The sequence below is a fragment of the Acomys russatus genome, chromosome 25, assembly GCF_903995435.1.
Source record: "Acomys russatus chromosome 25, mAcoRus1.1, whole genome shotgun sequence".
Lineage (NCBI taxonomy): Eukaryota > Metazoa > Chordata > Mammalia > Rodentia > Muridae > Acomys > Acomys russatus.
In genome coordinates, this window is record NC_067161.1 from 43126443 (window position 1) to 43145225 (window position 18783).

Genomic DNA, 18783 nt, shown 5'->3' on the forward strand with positions numbered 1-18783 from the left:
CCTCAAACTCAGAGATCCAACTACCAGTATCTTAGGTAACAGGAATAAAACAGAAGAGCAAGCTATTGATAAATATAAAAACATATCATATAAAAGCAGAATAAACAGACTTTTCTATTTTCTTCATTTATATAAATTTTAAATCAAGGAGCTATTTTACATTGCAAGTTGAAATTAATACCTAGCTAGCAAAAGAAACACATTCCATTAATCCAAATTAGGATTTCTGTTTAGCTTCAAATATATTTGATCTCTAGTGTACCCTTTGTTCCACACTGACTTTGAACACAGCAACTTACATATTGAGATCACAAATATACCTTTTCACAAGGAAAAATAACAAGCATTTAATTGTTTCTTCTTGATTTCTATTACTGCCAGTTTGCAGACAAGCGATGTCATGAAGAACTATAGTATAGAAAATAAGGCTTGTAGTTAAAATGTGGCAGCAATGTCATTCTGGAGATGGTCTGAAGATCTGAGTTTTGTTGTCATTGAGCTGGATTCATAACAGAACAGTGAACAACAAACTAAGAACACTACTGCAGTAACAACTAAGTTCCTGAGATGCCTAGCTGTGTCTCAGCTCTACTCCTCAGCATGCTGAGCTCTGATGGTGAATGCACTGACCTGGGTAATAGAGCCCCGCAATGATGAGATGCTCTCCACTGAGATTTTGCTGGCAGGAGTTCCCCGAGTTATACTTCCTTCTTGGACAGCCCCTGCAGTGCCTGAACAAAACCAAAGCCACCAGTAAGTCACTGCCTTCTTCCTGACAGTCCCCACCCCCCAATACCAGCGCTCACACAATAGAATAGGAGCGAGGATAAAAAAAAAACTGTTTTGATGAAACATATGCCTCAAATAATATCATAATGATTAAAATAAGGATTGTTGAAGCTGCTTGATAAAGGATTAATACATAGTTTTGTGCTGCTCACAACCCTAGTCAGAAAAGCTTCTTTGTGTAGTGGGCAGAGGTGAATACAAAGACTTTGCTTTGGCCAAAGTACTGAGAATAACTGTGAGTGTAAAGCCCTAAGTGGGACATCTGTATCATCGTACCTGGCCAAAGGCTCAAGTTATAATCTAGAAGAAAGGGCAGAAAGAATGTAAGAGCCAAATTACAGGGGGGAGTGCTAAAAAATGCTATTGCACACATGAGCTCAGTACAGCTATGGTTACCCTCAAAACTCTAGCCTTGATGATGGGCATGCTCTCAAGGGCCTACCCCTAGCAGAGGGACTAACGGCAGTTGATTGCTGTTGGGGAAAGATAGTAATTTTTCTTTAGGGGACTGGAGCCATGTGTAGCTTGCCCATGCTCTAGTGGATGGCACCACACACATGCATATATAGACACAATAATTATAATTTGGATTATTTAAAAAAAATGGCGGCAGCAGCAAACACCAAGAAATTGGGAGGGGGCATGGGGGGGGGATAGTAATGGCAATAGGATCACATATATACACACATACATGAAATAACAGAATAAAGTATTAAAAAAGGACTACTGACAAATAACTTCAGAGTTTAGTGGGGCTTTTTGGTTTTGGTTTTGTTTCTGCTTTGGTAGTGCAATACACCCACCAAATTTCAAATTATTAAAATTATTTTACATGAAAACCAAAACTTAGTTTAAAAATCAGAAACTTAAACTTGTCATTAAGATATGTGAATGACTGAGTGGGTTGTATTCATGTATACCTGTAATCCACTTTAGAGACTTAAGTACAAGGATAGAGAATCAAAGTTCAGACTTGGCTGCACAGCAAGTCCAAGGCCAGAAAACTATCATTGTCGCCACAAGTCAGGATGTCCTCAAAAAAATAAGTGTGACTAGGGATAAATAAGTTTACTAGGAATAAAATTTTAGCATTTCTGTCATTCTGCATTTCATTTTACCTCTGACCACACCTTCATGCTGAGCCCTGACTAATAATCCCTCAGGCTGTGAGTTTTGGCTTCTCGGAGAAAATTCTTCCTGCTTGATGTAGGTCAAAGGAGCTGAGGACAAAAGCAAGAGAAACATGAAAAGACCAACCATGGAATGGCTGACCTTGATGCTGCAAACAGATGTGACAGAACCGTAGCCACTCACTGACCTGATTTGGTAGATTCCTGCTGCCGCGGCAATCCAAGAGAGATAGATCCCACCGAGGGCTTAGTTGGTTCTTGAGTATAAGCCTGATTATGAGAAGTCAAGTAAGTGCCAGGAGTTCCCTAAAAAATAAATAAAACAGCTGAAATACTAAACACTCTCTTTTCTGAAAGTAAAGTAAATCTTTACATTTCTAACTGTTAAAAATCTGTATCTTTGCCAATTTAAAAAGTGACTGTAAGAAAGGAAAGTTAGAAAAAGTAAGGAAATAAAATATATCTTCTGACAATTATATACTATAGATATTTACTATTAACAAATACCATAGAACATTAACCACAACGTACTCAAATGTAAACTACTATAAACAATATTTTATGCCCTAAAAATGCAAAAACCCCAACAACATCAAAGAAAATGGCAAGAGGTTTAGAAGATATTTGAAAAGCTCCAACAGACCCACTGGAACCCAGAAAGTTGTGTGTATATCCAAGGCTGTGCATACCCTAAACAAAGCCCTAAGGAGCTCTCCACTCTGCCTGATCTAAAACTCTGCAAAGCAGGAAATGAAAAATGAAGCAGACTTGTCAACTGGTCTGAAGGCATGTCCCAACAGACAGAGCGCTCCCCAGAAGGACTGGAAAGCCTACAGGCTCCAAGTCATTTAAGGAAATCTCTGTTCAGTCATTAGTGTACAAAGCAGAGATTTTAGTGGCCATCCATAAATAAGACAGACTTTAAAAATTAGTTCTCAAGTGCCTCTTACACAAATAATAGAAAAACAAAACAAAACAAAAACTACAACAGCCCTGGGAGGTAGCTGTATGATTTCCAGAGTTACCATGTCATATAAAGCAAAATATGCAATTCTAGTGGTTGGTGAGATGACTGATAAAAGATGCACACCATCAAGCTGAAAACCTATCTGGGGGGAGGGAGGTGAGTAGGAGTAAAGGAAGATTCAAGTTTGTTAAAATAGTTACTATTCCTATCTGAAACTGATCTGTAGGTTCGATGTAATCTCAACTAAAATTCTAGTTGGCCTTTACAAAATTGAAAAACAAAAATTATATAATTTATGTGAATGTGATAAAGAGTGGCAAAAGCAACAACAACAAAAAAAAACCCTACAGGATGTACATTAAATGATTTCAAGGCATGTGTTATACCATGACAATAATCAAGATGATAACAACAACAACAAAATAGACAAAATTTTTTCTATGGAAATGATTCTGGGTGAAGAAACAGATCCAAACTTACAGTCAAATGCTTTCATACAAAGACAACCAGAGCAATCAAAAGAAGGGGGGGGGGGGGGGGGGGAGTCAACCATGCTACTAGAAGTGGAAATCCAAGCAAAAGTGAATACTGATTTCTACACCAATAAGCACAAAGAAATCAGCATGAAAGTAAAAACCTAGTCTATAAAGCTTGCTACATGTAACTAATCAGAGTATAAAAGGAATGTGCTCAAAGTGCAATGATTTTATGAAAATGTTATATACAATGAAGACAAAAACGAGAAAACTATATCCATATATACATGCCTAATCAAAATAAACATTTTATACAGACTATCAAATTTCAGAGCTTCTAGAGCTTAGAATATAGCTGCTCAGTCAACAGAGTGTTTGCTGAGTATAAGCTAACAGCCCTGTGTTCAATCCCTAGCACCAGATGAAGAGGCATGGTGGCACATGTCTGTCATCCTAACATTTGGGAGGTACAAGTTCAAGGTCATTCTTGGCTAAAAAAATAAACAGCCATCAAGATAGCTCGGTTGGTCAAAGTGCTTGTCAGGCTTCCTGACAACCTGAGTTTGAGCCTCAGAACCTACATAGCAGGAGAGAGAGAGACCTGACTTTTGTAAGCTGTTCTTTGACCTCCACAGATGCACTGTGTCCTGTGCCAGTCACATACATACACACACACACACACACACACACACACACACACGTATAAAGAAAATAATTTTATACAATACTTTAATACACTTGTAGTTTTACTGTACTTTTTCGTAGTTGGGCAAGTGTGAAGCTTTCTACTTGTGATGACATCCTGTGCTAAGAAAGTTTTACATTACAGCACATGGAAAGCATTTGACACTGTCAGGGAAAGACAAACTACAACCACAGTGAGCTATTACGGTAGGTGTACTAAGTATGCCTAAAATAGAAAGGAAAAAAAAAATAATAATAACAATAAATGAAACAATGAATGTAACTAGAAATCTCTGTCTTGCATAATGCTGGTGGTAACACAACTACAGGATGACTTTAAAATCAACTTTATTCCTAAGCAAACTATGTAGAAAAAATTCAAATGCCAACACAAAACTGTTCACCACAGTAACTTCATTCATAAGGAACCTAAAACTAATAAAACAGCTCAGGTTTCCCTCCTCTGAAGAGATAAACAAATGAAATATTCATACAATGGAGTATTTAACAATAAAAAGGCTACTGATTACACACAGACTTGACTGAATCCCTAAAATCATCACACTGAGATAAAAGGCAAACATAAAAGAGTACACAGTGTATGATATTGTTCATATGACTTCTAGAAAAGTGAAGATGAACACCTGGCTACAGAAAGCAGGACAAAGCGGAGACAGTCTAGGAAGGTACATGATTTATTAGTAAACTAACAAGCTACTGGGAATAGGTAAAGAGCTAACCAAAGCACTATTCAACAGAAATATGCTATAAAGAAAAGCTAGTTTACCTGTGAGATGGACCCTCCCATTATAAAGGATGGTTTTTCTGATGCCATTGTGGTTTTAGACGATGGGATAAGAGGAGGTGGTGGCCTGGTTGGTCGTGTTGTTGGAAGCCGAACCCCTTCAGGAAGGTTAGTTATCACTTGATGTGGAGCAGGCTGGAGGACTTTTTAAAGGGGGGGAAAAATCATATAAAATGGTCAATTTGCTAGTGTGCTACAGGCTACCTTTCTCAGTAAGTACTCCCAAATCTTTAGATCATATATTACATTATGTCAGATGAAGCTAAAAAAATGAATAGTTTCACTTTTTAAAATTCTGTCAATGAGCTTACACAAAACTCTAATGGTATTTGTGAGGTAAATGCATTCAATTTATTTCAAACCACAACATTCAGAGCTGATTTTTCAGCAACTATTATTCTGTTTAACAGAGGCAATCATCACGAGTGACTTTGTCTTCCTTCATCTCTCTCAGAAACTGGCAATGGAAATAAAAATGAGGGAGCGTCCACAGTACAGCTGCTGCGTCACACAGTACAGCTGCTGCGTCACACAGTACAGCTGCTGCGTCACACAGCAGGAAACCTGGCTGACAACCCAGTACACAGCCTCTGTGTAGCTGCATAATTTTAGAAATATCTACTCATTCTGGCTTTCAGAGTACACTTGAATTTCTGAGGGGGGAAAGTCTAAAGCATTTTTACGAAGTAGTTAGTTGTACTGTTAAAAAGAAAAGCCAATCACAGTACAGGTGTGTCAACACAGATTTCCCAGTGACCCCGTGAATCTGAAGACAACTGACAATGAAATGCAGAGAAACAAGAGAGCCATTCTGAGACAGCAAAGACATGTCCTGGAAGAGCAGGTTACTCATGATATTAAAACACCACGTGGAACACCTGTGGGTACATGGCCAGCAGCCACTGTGCAAAAAGGCAATATTTACCTGGAGGGACACTATAGCGGGCTGCACTCAAATCAGGCTGTGAGGCGGCTTTACTGACTTCTCTTGGAGAGAGCCTACACGGTGAGGCTGACCTTGCTGCGGTACTGTGCATCTGTGCTTCCTGTTCTAGAGCACGTTTGACCTCAGCATAAGGCATATAGGCGACTGATTTTCCTATGAAAGTTAAAGTTATCACAGTAAGGGAAGAACCCCAAATTAAAATAGTAAGTGTGAAAGAACTAAGCCTATACCATCCAAGGGCAGATGTTCTATATGCTAATAACAAGGTCTAAAATTGCTGTGGACAAATCCACCTACAGAGATACTATGAAATTCAACTGAATCTAAATCTGCTATGTTTCCCTCAGATTTGAAACCCTCAGAAATTCAATGACAATTTTTACGTTGAATGACAAAAGGTCTTAAGGAAAGTCAAGTGCTAGAACATGCAGTAAAATTACAAGAAACATTCAATTCTCGAGTGAATCTGTGAATTTGTCTGCCCTGAATTATATAGGTCAGTTGTCTTTAGAACACCAGCCTGGTGGTGTTAACTGCCTAACATTTAGAAAAGCAAACATAAAAAATGGAAGAAGTCCTTTCAAATAAATGCAGATAAAGCTTATCCAAAACCCCTCACAAACTCAGGAAAAAAACTATGAATACTACTGTAATAATAATGATGAAACTAACGCAACAAGAAAGTTATTTCTACTTTATGTTTCAATGCCATGCCCACAGGAACTGAGAAGACACTACAGTTGGTGAAGTCCTTACAAAGTATGATGGTCTGAGCTAGATCCCCAGGACCCATGTAAAAAAGCCAGAAGTGGTGACACGTGCTTGAAATCCAAGTGCTGGGGGTAGAGGTGGCTGGAGGAAGAGGCAAGCTAATGCCTGTGGCTCTCAGGCCAGCCAGTTCAGCACAGAGTAAAAAACGTAAGAAACGCTAAGAAATTCAATATAGATAGTGCCCAAGGATTAATACCCAAGGTTGATCTCTGGCCTTTATACACTATGTATACCAAAGCACCTCCTCCAGATTTTTAAATAATATACAGATATAAATTTTTTTGGGGGGGAGAGAGGGGGTGTAGAGATTCTCCCTTATCTCCTGAATAAACATATGGGTATGCAGCATCATGCCATCTAAATCTTTCCTTTATTAAACTGAAACTGATATACTCTGATAACCTTTGAAATCCAGAAAAGCATTAATGTAACTATAACCAATTACACGAATAACATTTCAATGTCTGACAGAGCAAATGCTATCTTATATCATTATTCTTTTAGGTTCCTAATCTTATTCATTTATCCTTTCAGTTTTTTTGTTTGGGCCGTTTTGTTTAAAATAAGTTTTTGATATATAGGCCTGAGTGGCCTCAGACTCAATATTTTTCTGCCACAGTCTCCTGAAATTATAGATCTGTCATTTTGAGCACTTCCTACGCCAAATTTGTTAAAACTATTCCTACGTCTTATATATTTTCTTGCTGGGAAGATCATCTCTTTCACATATATGGATGTATATATGTAACTGAATACTTCAGATATAAAAAAGATAGAGGTTTTCTTTAAAATAGCTTTTTCAAGGAAAACTTTCCTTTTAGCTCAAATAATTTTCAGTTAACTTTGGTTTTGGGGTTTTTGTTGTTGTTGTTAGCTTTTTTGTTCTATACAGGGTTTCTCTGTGTGGCTCTGCTGTCCTAGAACTCCTTAGAACATGCTGGCCTTACCCTCATCTGCCTCTGTCTTCCGGGAGCTGGGATTAAAGGCATGTGCCACCACTGCCCTGCAATTTTCAGTTAATTTTATATGTTTATTGTTAAAAATGTACTTACTATAATTGTGCATATGTTTGTGATATGTGTGTGAATATGTATGCACGTGTTACAGAATGCAAGTAGAGGTCAAAAGAGAACATGCAGGTGTCCTTGCCTTCCATCTTATTGAGATAAGACCTCTCTTGTTCTGCCATGAGGCATACTCTAGAGATGAGCTAGTCTTCAGGCTTCTACTAGATTCCCATCTTTACCTCTCATAGGACTGCTGCAGGTTCTGGGAATCAAACTAAAGTCATGCGGTTCGCTGTCCAGCTTGGAAAGGAGGCACCCCTAGACCATCTCCCAAGTCTCTTTTACATTTTTCTACAGAATATTACCATGCAAATTAGTAATTTGTCTTTTTCCTTTAAATACCTAAACGTGTATTTTCATTCCTATCCTATGGTAAGAGTGGACCATTTTGCAGTTCCCACTCAAGTTTCAAGGTCCATAACTGGTTTCAAATACTTATCATCACAGGCACAAACAGTTCTTTTACATAGTGTAGTAGTTTAGAGATCAGAAACAGATTGTATATCAACTAATATTCATGTGTTAGCCACCATGCTTTCCATGAATTTCAAGGAGGAAATGGAAATAATAAACTTTTAAAAGATGTATCACTAAGCTTTCTCAGAAAGCATTAAGTTACACAAAAGTACATTTTAACTAATGGAGCACTGCCTTTGCCAGGCAGTTTAGAGGACAGCCCTGGCTGGCAGTGCTAATTCATGCCTCTTATCAGGAAGAGCAGAGATCTGCCTGCGGGATGACCTCAGTTACAGCTGCCTGGGAAAAGCAGTGCTGCTCTGTCTCGGGAAAAATGATGATGTTTTACACTGTAAATCTCACCGCTTGTCCAAACAACCAAAGCTTAGAATTTGTCTCTGTGTAACAGTGTGTTATAGCCCATGTAGCTTGGGACCTGGGCCTCTGTGAGCGGAGGGGATTCTGCTCAGGGTCAGCTCCCTTCTGTGCGTGAGTCTCTAGTACCTGGATTTCTCACTGGGAAAGCACAATATACTATAATGCTGTCTCACTTAGCTCTTACATCTGAGGGATTAGAGGAATTTTTCAAACAAGAATCACATTTAAATGCTCAAGCAAAGCATGCTATGAGGAATTTTGAATTAGATGGGTATTGAACTTCTGATGACTATGGGATACCCGTCTAAATAATGACACTCATACAGGGCATGGCATTGCATACCAAAAATCCCAATATTTAGCAAGCTGAGGCAAAAAGATTGGCCAGTGTAGAACAGCATATAACTTCTTTCTTTCCTAGAGGATTTAACATATTTTATTAAAAAAAAAAAATCTAAGTCTGGCTGGTTTACCAATTCAAATAATTACAACTGTAGAAAAAAATCCATTTAAAAAAATGGTAGAAATGGAGGTGATTCCAATTACAGTGTCAGTTGGTGTGTATCAAGAAGTAGGAAAACAAAACAAAATCGCCTTAGTTGCACAGAAGCAGAAATCTATTTTGATTGAACAGAATTTGTTAAACTTGGATTAGAACGTGTTAACTTGAATGTTCAGGCTTCTTCACTGGAAGCTATCATTAAAGCAGGGGTCAATCTGGGTTATGTAAGTTGAAAGTGAAAATAATTCTTTAAAGTACTTTTTAAAACTATTACTACAGATGACAAAAGCATAACTTAAAGCCAGGCATGATGGCGCACGCCTTTAGTGCCAGCACTCAGGAGGATATCTGTGAGTCTAAGTCCAACCTGTTCTACAAAGAGAGTGCAACCAGGGCTATACAGAGAAATCCCATCTCGAAGGAACAAACAAGGGGCTGGAGAGATGGCTCAGTGGTTAAGAGCGTCGCCTACTCTTCCAAAGGTCCTGAGTTCAATTCCCAACAACTACACAGTGGTTTACAACCATCTGCAGACAAAACACTGTATATATAATAATAAATAAATAAATCTTTCTGAAAAAGGCATAACTAAAAAGGGAGCATGCCTTCAATAAGCAGTACCAATTTAAAAATCATTTGAAAATCAAAGAACAAATCAAATGAAAGGCCAACAGCAAAAGTAAAAGACAGTTTGATCCAGACAGAGTTCATTAGCATTTATCTTATTTGAGGTTTTGTTTTGTTTTCTGGGTGGTAGTGGTGTTAGTTTTGCTTACTTAGTTGGGCACAAGGGTCTCATTCTGTAGGTCAGGCTGGCTTAGAACTCACCAAGTAATTCAAAATAATTCAAAATGGTCTCAAACTTATTTTAAAAAAAGAAAAATTCTCCTTCCTTAACCCTTCAAAGTGCTGGAATTACAAACATGAGCTTTCAGGATGGCATTTGTTTAAACTGGCACTCCAGCTATTTTTAATCATAAACTGTTCTGTGTAGTTGTGTTTAAAACATTTGTCGTGTTTTCTATACAGATGTAACTAAATTTTAAACATGTAAATGCTATCTGGAAGAGCATCCCAGACACTGAACTACACAAAATTTATGAAAACCTCAAAGGAGCTTGTAGAAATAAAATACTGGAGGCATATATTAGCAAAGCAAAACCTTTAGATAAAATATTAAAAAAACTCCACTTTGTAAAGTCATCCTGAACCAAATGGTAAAGTCCTTTAATGTCATAATAATTTAACATGAAAGTTTGATTTTTTAAGATCACTGCATTATAATTAAAAATTCAGGCACCACTGAAATCTAAGCCACACAGAACAGAGGCTATAACTGCAAAGAAACCTGGCCTGGTTCAGTCACTCTAGCTCCTCGATGCAGTTCAAAAGCAGACTGGGTAAAGATGCTGAGGTCCTAAAACACAACACCCAATGAGAATCACCTACACATTACTAAGGAAAATGCAAGGCTTCGGCAGGAGCTCAACAAATGATTGAACTGAATGTCATTTTTTTCTAAGTTTTATTATATCTTTTTTTAAAAAAAGGTATCCTAGCAAGGCAATGGTGGTGGCATACTTCTTTAATCCCAGAACTTGGGAGATATAAGCAGGCAGATTTCTGTAAGTTCAAAGCCAGCCTGGTTTACAAAACAGCCAGGGCTGTTACTGTCCCCAAAACAAAAACAAACAAAAAAGCTATCTTAACTATTCTATAAGGAATAAAACAAAGAGGCCTTAGTAATAAATTTTGTTATCATTGTGACATTTAAAAGATAAACAGCTCTGAGGCTGAGATGTGGCAGTGCTAAGGCATTTGGTCTAAGTTAAATCTCCAGTAGAAAGAAGAGGGAGAGAGGTGGATGATCACCTTTTTGGGGAGAAAGGGTAGTGGGGGTGGGGGTGGGGTGGGATGTCTTTGAAACAGGGACTCTCTGTAACTCTGGCTATCCTGGAACTCATTCTGTAGAACAAGCTGTCCTGGAACTCAGAGATCTGCCTGACCCTGCCAGCCAAGTGCTGGGGCTAACGGTGTGTGTCACCATCGCCGTGTCAGAGGCGGATCGTTTACTCCATTCTTTCAGTATATAACATGTAAGTGGCCATTGTATTCACTGATTTTTATAGCTAGGGATTTAAGATTCTCAGGATGCAATTTAGTAAAAGCCTAAAAGTATTAAAAATTTCTACCTACTTCCATTCGATAAATATTCACTTAGGAGAGATTTGAAGACATAAACCATAAAATCCCAGGACTTGAGAAGCTGGGACAGGGTACGTTTAAGTTAGGGCTAGTCTAAACTAGGGGAAGAATGGCAGGAAAGAGGAGAGAGAGTTCTAGGACACCTAGTGAGAAACCCTGTCTCGAGAAAACAAACAAACAATTTAGTTATAACTAGGGGTGTAAGTTAGTAGGAGGACACTTGCCCATCATGGACTGGGTTCAACTGTTAGCAGAGAGGAAGAAAGAGTAACTTTGTATTCTTTCTATGTCTTAGTATTAAGTCCCTAGTTCACACTTTTGCTACCATGAGATTTATGTTTAAGGGCTGCTAAGATGACTCAGAAGGTAGAAGTCCATGCCATGTAAGCCTGATGACCTAATTTCAACCCCCAGATCCCACTGTGAAGAGAATAAACTCCAACTGTCAAATGCACATTCCACTACCACATACATAATAATTAAAAAACAAATCTTACTTAAGACAACAAACTCATGTAATAACCCTGCTATAAGGTTCAGCATGTTATGTAGCTAATAACTTGTTACTTGTGTGGTATAGAGTGAGGAGTCAATAGGACTAAGTATCCTATAATCCCACTTTTACGTTAAGAATACTTCAACATGCAAATATGGCAAACAATTTTAGTATTCATACATTCTAAGCATACCTGAAAATACTACCAACCATGTGCCAAATATTTTTTTTTTTTTTTTTTTGTGGGGTGGGGATGGGGGAAGGGGGATTCAAGACAGGTTTTTTTGTTGTTGTAGTTTTTGTTTTGTTTTGCTTTTTATATTAATAATAGCCCTAGCTGTCCTGAAACTCACTCTGTAGACCAGGCTGGCCTTGAACTCACAAGAGATCCATTTTTGTCTGTCTCCCAAGTGCTAGGATTAAAGGCATGCACCATTACAACTAGCTCCATGTCTCAATTCTAACCACTAGAACCAATAGAATGTTGTGAAATTTAGAATCACAACACATCATTTGGCACAGCAGTGACTGGTACTTCTATAGCAGTTTACACTGTATATAAAACTGAGCCATGTATTATATAACAACATTTAACTGTTCATTCTTTAACTTTACAACACTAGCAAGATACATATGTGTTGTCGTTGTTGTTAAGAAAACTAAAGCTATGGAAGCCTAGATATCTTTGCCCACGGCCACACAGCTAACAGCTGAAGACTGAGTCAGGGTGAGAACTATCTGCTACAAAAAGGTACCTCCATCACAGCAGTCACAACATCACACAGCCACGAGTGATTTGCTTCAATAATGGAACATCAGATTTTACTCTGAAAAGTCAGAGCAGTGGAAGGTAAAACATGCTTTTTATACTCTCAGAAGACTGAATTCAGAAAAGTCATTATGTAGAAGGCCATCAACAATATTACTTCTGTCTTTGATAGTCACCATTATTGAATAGGATAACCAGCGAAGGTGTGGATACTCTTCTGTCTGGGACAGACATAATAATAAACTGACTGAAATCACATACAGAGCACAAAGGACAGACACTAACTACCTTGGGGTTTAGCTTGACTCCATTTGTAGTGATGGCTCCATTCACCTACCTTCCCATTCCCTGTTTGGGCTCTTGGAAGTGCCACATGGGCTTGTAGAGCTTCTACATTCCAAGTCTATCTGTTCTTGCCTCTGCCGCTGTTCCTCCAGGAGTGCTGATTCGTGCATGGCCTTAATGTGCCGCTGGTAAAGAGCATAGCCACTCACAGGTGATCCAATTGGCATACTACATGGGTTGCAAGAAACCTACAGGGAATGGAAAATCAAACTGAAATGTGCCAATGACCATTATAGCAAGCAGTAATTAGCTATTGCTAAAAGTAATACTTATTCCTGAAATTCTAGGGGCTAAACTGATTTGACCATGTTTTAATTAAAGCACTCTTCAAAACAAATGCTAGGTAATTACTGAAGAAATTAAGTCACAGCAGAACTCCTAACTGTGATGAAAGAAATCAAACCCACAAACTAAAGATCATTTGTCTAATCCAAGTCCTTATGATCGATCAATCTGCCTTTTGGTTTTATCCCACGTTTCTCTCTCTCACCAATCACATTCACTTCCATAGATTTGTATGTCCTGTGTGGTAGGAAATCAAACTTCTCTGGATTTCCAAGAGACTGTCTACAAGTTCCACACTCTACATAATAAACTGCTTACTTTTGAGTCCAGTCAAATAGCTCAATGTAACTTTCTACTCAACAACCTATTGCCTGTCTGAGCACTCTCCCTTTTAGAAAAAGACCTCAGCAAGAAGTGTGCCATCATCTTTGGCTGATCCATTTCCCCCGATCTTCCTTTCCCCAAACAAACTCACCCAGACAGACTGTAACACGGGGAAACCTCTGATTTGCTTTTCATTCAGTCCCAATCACTTCTTTCATAGTACACAGCATTTGCCCCATCTTGTAATTAGATTTTGTTTAGGCTTGGTTTTGAGACAAGGTAGACCTGGCTAGCTAAGCACTCACTATATGGCCCTGGCTGTCGCTAAACATATGGCAATCCTCCTGCCTCAACTTCTTGAGCATTGGGATTACAGGGATACACAACTTGGATGACTTGCAACTATGTTTTTCTTACTTATTTATGATTAGATACTTTACAAACAACAGACAGCCATAGAAGCCCACAATGATCCAGCATGACCTATGCTCTGCTACTATATAGTAGTACAGATCTGTCTGCCGTAAGTAAGCCAAACAAATGAATTTCTAACTATGTTTTGCTTTACATGTGCACACAGCTTTTCTTCTTTGTGCCACAGAACCAAACCAAGCCAACTGTTTGGATCCAACAGAATATATATATTCCCCCCACCCCAAACAGAGTTTCTCTCTGTAGCCCTGGCTGTCCTAGAACTTGCTCTGTAGTCCAGGCTGGCCTCAAACTCACAGAGATCCACCTGTCTCTGCCTCCCAAGGGCTGGGATTGAAGGTGTGTGCCACCACCACCAGCCCCTATACAGAGTCTAACATTTCTATCAAAGAGAATTCTGCTCCTATAAGACACTCATAATACAATAAATAAGGTAACACAGTCACATACAGACTAATACTATGCTAACTCCATTTCTTTAAGGTAGAGTGGCAATAATAAAGTCTGCATGTTCATGACTCACATCTAATATTCTTGGGCTGTGCTTAATTAAGACTCTTCTAAACCTAAGGTGGCATGTCACTTGTAAACTAACCATTTGGGAGACTAAACCAGGACAGTTAATAAAAAGTTCAATTAGGCTAGGCTACACAGTGAGTTCCAGGACAATCTGGACTACAAAGGAAAACTTTTTCTTAAATAAAGAATGTGTTTATGGGCTGGAGATATTATAACTCAGTTGTTAAAATACTTGTCTTACATGCACAAAGTCCTGGGCTCAACCTCTAGCACTGCATAAATTAGGGATGCCGGTGCGTGTCTATAATCCTCAGCGCACAGAAGGCAGAGTCAAATGAACCAGAAGCTCAAGGACACTCTTGGCTACAGACTGAACACAAGGCTAGTTTGGAATGTATTACAAGAAAAATAAAAATTGAAAATTATAAAAAATATTTTACATGTCAGTGGGATGACTACTGGTTGCCCAGAAGATAAAAGCATGAATGGAGGGCTGGAACTTTGAGCTGTACTCAGCCCAGCCAGGCCTACCTACAACATCTAGGTGAAGAAGAGGAGGTGGAGGTTCAAGGGATGTATCACTAAAGGTCAGGGATTTAATCAACCATGCCTACCTCAAACAACCATGAAACCTCGAACAAACAAACCAACAAACAGCCTCCTAAGTGGCAGGGTTCTGAGGACACAGGTTGGTGAATACATGGAGGTGCTGGGAGGGCTGTGTGGCCCATAGGGGAAGGAAACTCTACATGCTTTCCCAGTCACTTTGCCATAGGCATCTTTTGAATTTGGGAGTTTCTGTGTTGTACCCTTTAAAATAGAGTGATGAAAGAACTTTCTAAGGCTCTCTGAGACAGGAAGAATGAATGGAACCTGTGACTTGCAGCCTCAATTGAACACAAGTGTGAATAACCTGGGAACCCAATACTTACATGACTGGTATATGAAGTAAAGAAACAAGCCTTTGTAACTGTGTCTGACAACGACTCAGATCTGGTGTGGGAGAAAATTTCACACATGTGGTATAAGGACTGTGCTTCCCCCGACCCCGACAAAAAAAAAAAAAAATGTCCACTGCCATCTAATGTAGGACAATTCATAGAAACAGAAAGGAGGTTAGTTACCAGTGGCTATATAATTTGAGTTGTCAAGGAAAAGGAATGTTGTTTAATTACCTCAGAGTTTCAGATTTGGATGATAACAAAGTTTTGGCAATGTGTTTCCCAACACAGTGCATAATACACTTGAAATTGGCTAAAATGAGTTCTGAGAATAAGTGACTGTTGAAAGCTTGGCCCTAAATGAAGTTTATAGCACTTTGTCCAAGGCTCAAGGAACAACAGTGAGGGAGTGGAAGGAATCTCAAGGCAGAGGATGAGTAGAGTGCTGTGAAATGACGTGCTACGGGCACATGACTTGGCTGTTTCACTCATGATTTTGCTGCAGCTGTGGCTACCTGAACAAACTTGTGTGCCTATCAACATTTTATTAGCCGGCTGGAGAGATGGCTCAGAGGTTAAGAACGTTTCTGCCCTTCCAAAGGTCATGAGTTCAATTCCCAACAATCACATGATGGCTCACAACCATCTATAATGCGATCTGAAGCCCTCTTCTGGTACAGGCCTATATGCAGGCAGAACATTCTATACATAATAAATAAATCTTTAAAAACAAGTAACTTCATTACCAAAAAGGTATGAATTCATGAGGTGCCATGTCTCCCTGAGAGACTTCTGGCAGTTAATGGTTGCTAGGTGGGTATAACTTTTTTTAATGGCAGACACTTATAAGGTACCCATGTTCCAATATGTCAACCTCTACCAATGGTCATGCAAGCAATTCTAATTAGACTTAATAAGACTTACACACACCCTAAGAGAGTAGGAAGGGGTCTTGATGGAAAGAAGGGTTTCAGTGGAAAAGGGACTGGGATGAGAGAGGGTAATGATGGGTTCAATGACTGAAATTTATTATGTACATGTAACAAATTGTAAAAAAAAAAAAAAAAAAAAAAAAAAAAAAAAGGGTGGTCCTCCCCAGGGAAGAGCACACCAGTTGGTTGTCCTGTGCCAAATAGTCAGCTCTGATACCATATATAAGCAACATTATATAGGCTCTGCAGGTTAGGGTTAAGAATGAGTGAATATATATATATATATATTCATTTATATAACATATATGCATATACAAATAAGTAAATGATCAAAAAGAGGCTACGAATTTTAAGGAAAGCAGGGAGGGGTATATGGGAGAGCTTAAAGAGAGGGCAAAGAAAAATGTAATTAAATTACAATTTCAAAAATGAAAAAATTTGACCAAAAAAGTTAATTTCACATTGCCTGCTTTTTACACAATATTTACAAAAATCTAAGAGTCAAGTAAAAGAGAGAATAAATATGACCATGAAGGTTTCTATATTTCAGTTTTATTTGTCTAACAATGACACTTACCATTGGTGGGATAACAGCAGCTCGATGCTGAAGCTGTGGGAGATCCAGCGGATTTGGTTTAATGGGGGATGAGACTAGTATAGATCCAGTAGGATTTAACAATGAAGGCTTTGCGTCCATAGGAAACACTCTATAATTGACAATTGCAAAAAGATAAAAATACATCATTTTTATTTGTGACTTCAAACATAAAATCACCACAATTCATTTTAAGAGAGCGAGAGAGAGAGAGCGAGAGAGCGAGAGCGAGAGAGAGAGAGAGAGAGAGAGAGCGCGAGAGAGAGAGAGCGCGAGAGAGAGCACATGTGCACCTGTGAGCATGTGTGTTTGACATTAGTTTTAATAAGATGTGAGGAAGGCTGGATAGAGCTCAATAGTAGAACACTTGCCTAGTATGAGCACGGCCTTAGGTTCAAATCCTAGTACAACAACTAACAAATGGTGGAACGGTAAGGAAAAAAAAGGGGGGGGGGGGCTATAACACTAATTTTCCAGATAAAGAAATCTTATATTGACTTACAAGTTTACATTTATCTGATTTTAATTATCTACATTTAAATGCCAAAAACTGTACCAACAAAACCCATAAGATGTTTGTTTAGTTTCAATTTACTAACTTATAAGTATAGGTGAAAAACTAGTTCCTCAGACCAATGAGATGGCTCAGTGGGTAAAAGCACTTGTCACCAAGTCTGATAATCTCTAGGACATATATGGTAAAAGGAGAGAATCAATTCTCAGAAGTTTGTGCTCTGGGCTACACATGTGCACTATGCTATGCATGACTGCTGTACACACACACAAAGTCAACTGTAATAATTAAAAATAAAAAACTAGTTCCTAGCCGGGTGTAGTGGCGCACACCTGTAATTCCAGCACTTGGGAGGCAGAGGCAGGTGGATCACTGTGAGTTTGAGGCCAGCCTGGTCTACAAAGCGAGTCCAGGACAGCCAAGGCTACACAGAGAGAAACTGTCTCAAAAAACAAACAAACAAAACTAGTTCCCTAGTATAGAATGTTTTTCTGAGATAACAGGGTAAAAGCAACTGCCATTTAAAATTTGATTATTTTACCTTAAATTCTAAATGTCTTGTTTCTTATGAAAAATATAAAGTGAAAACATAGGTGCCCACATAGCAGATCATACAGACGTGTGTTCCTCTGTTCATACAGTCCTCCCAGGCATTTCACATAGCATCTACTTTACTTGTCTCCAATATGCACACATGAGTTTAGGTTATCCAATATATGAAACTGGTATGTTTTCACATGTACACACAATAAAATGGTGTTGTATTTTACAGCCTTGGCCATATTCATCAATGTTGTAATGGTCTCTGGGTAAAGATAAACATTTTTAAATGTGTGGATTGGGTGGTAGTGATGCTTAGCTTCAATCCCCACAGTGGGAGGCAGGTCTCCATTAAGTTTGAGGCCACCTTGGTCTACAGTTTGAATTCCAGGACAGCCAAGGCTACACAGAGAAACCCTGTCTTGAAAACACACACACACACAAAAAGAATGTGTAAAGAAAAATAAAGTACAAATTAAACACAAACATACAAATATATAATTTATTTATTATTTTTTTCAAGACAGGGTTTTCCTGTGTGATAGCCCTGGCTGGCCTTGAACTCACAGAGATCCACCTGTCTCTGCCTCCCAGTGTGTACCACCACGCCCAGCTCTACAAATTATATTTTGAAGAGCTAATATTAAAGACGTGGAAAACTGAAAATATTTTAACATATAAAAGTTTTATAGATTTTAGGATTTCATTCAGAATTCAACATGTTTTTTTACAATAATTTGCTTTTCAGGGAGGAGTTTTTAATTTTTTGGTGGTGGTCATGTTGGGATCACACTGAGCGCTCACAAACCATACTGACTGACTACTCTCAAAACATGTCTTGACACGGTCACTTTCTTAGGCCACTGTCATCCTAACACAGACAATTGTTTTACCTATTTTTAGATAAATTTTAGA

The 18783-nt window shown here is 38.6% G+C and overlaps 1 protein-coding gene across 19 annotated transcripts in view; it reads right to left on the minus strand.

Moving 5' to 3' along the window:
* Positions 1-18783, minus strand: part of Ncor1 (nuclear receptor corepressor 1) — a 137995-nt gene that overhangs the window by 36318 nt on the left and 82894 nt on the right. For all 19 annotated transcript variants that reach the window (XM_051168381.1, XM_051168392.1, XM_051168402.1 and 16 more), the window contains 7 exons: positions 16797-16926; positions 12779-12974; positions 5777-5950; positions 4834-4994; positions 2108-2225; positions 1908-2009; positions 631-731 (listed from right to left, as the gene is read on the minus strand). In XM_051168381.1, the coding sequence (XP_051024338.1) occupies positions 631-731; positions 1908-2009; positions 2108-2225; positions 4834-4994; positions 5777-5950; positions 12779-12974; positions 16797-16926 (982 nt within the window). The remainder of the gene's footprint in view (positions 1-630; positions 732-1907; positions 2010-2107; positions 2226-4833; positions 4995-5776; positions 5951-12778; positions 12975-16796; positions 16927-18783) is intronic.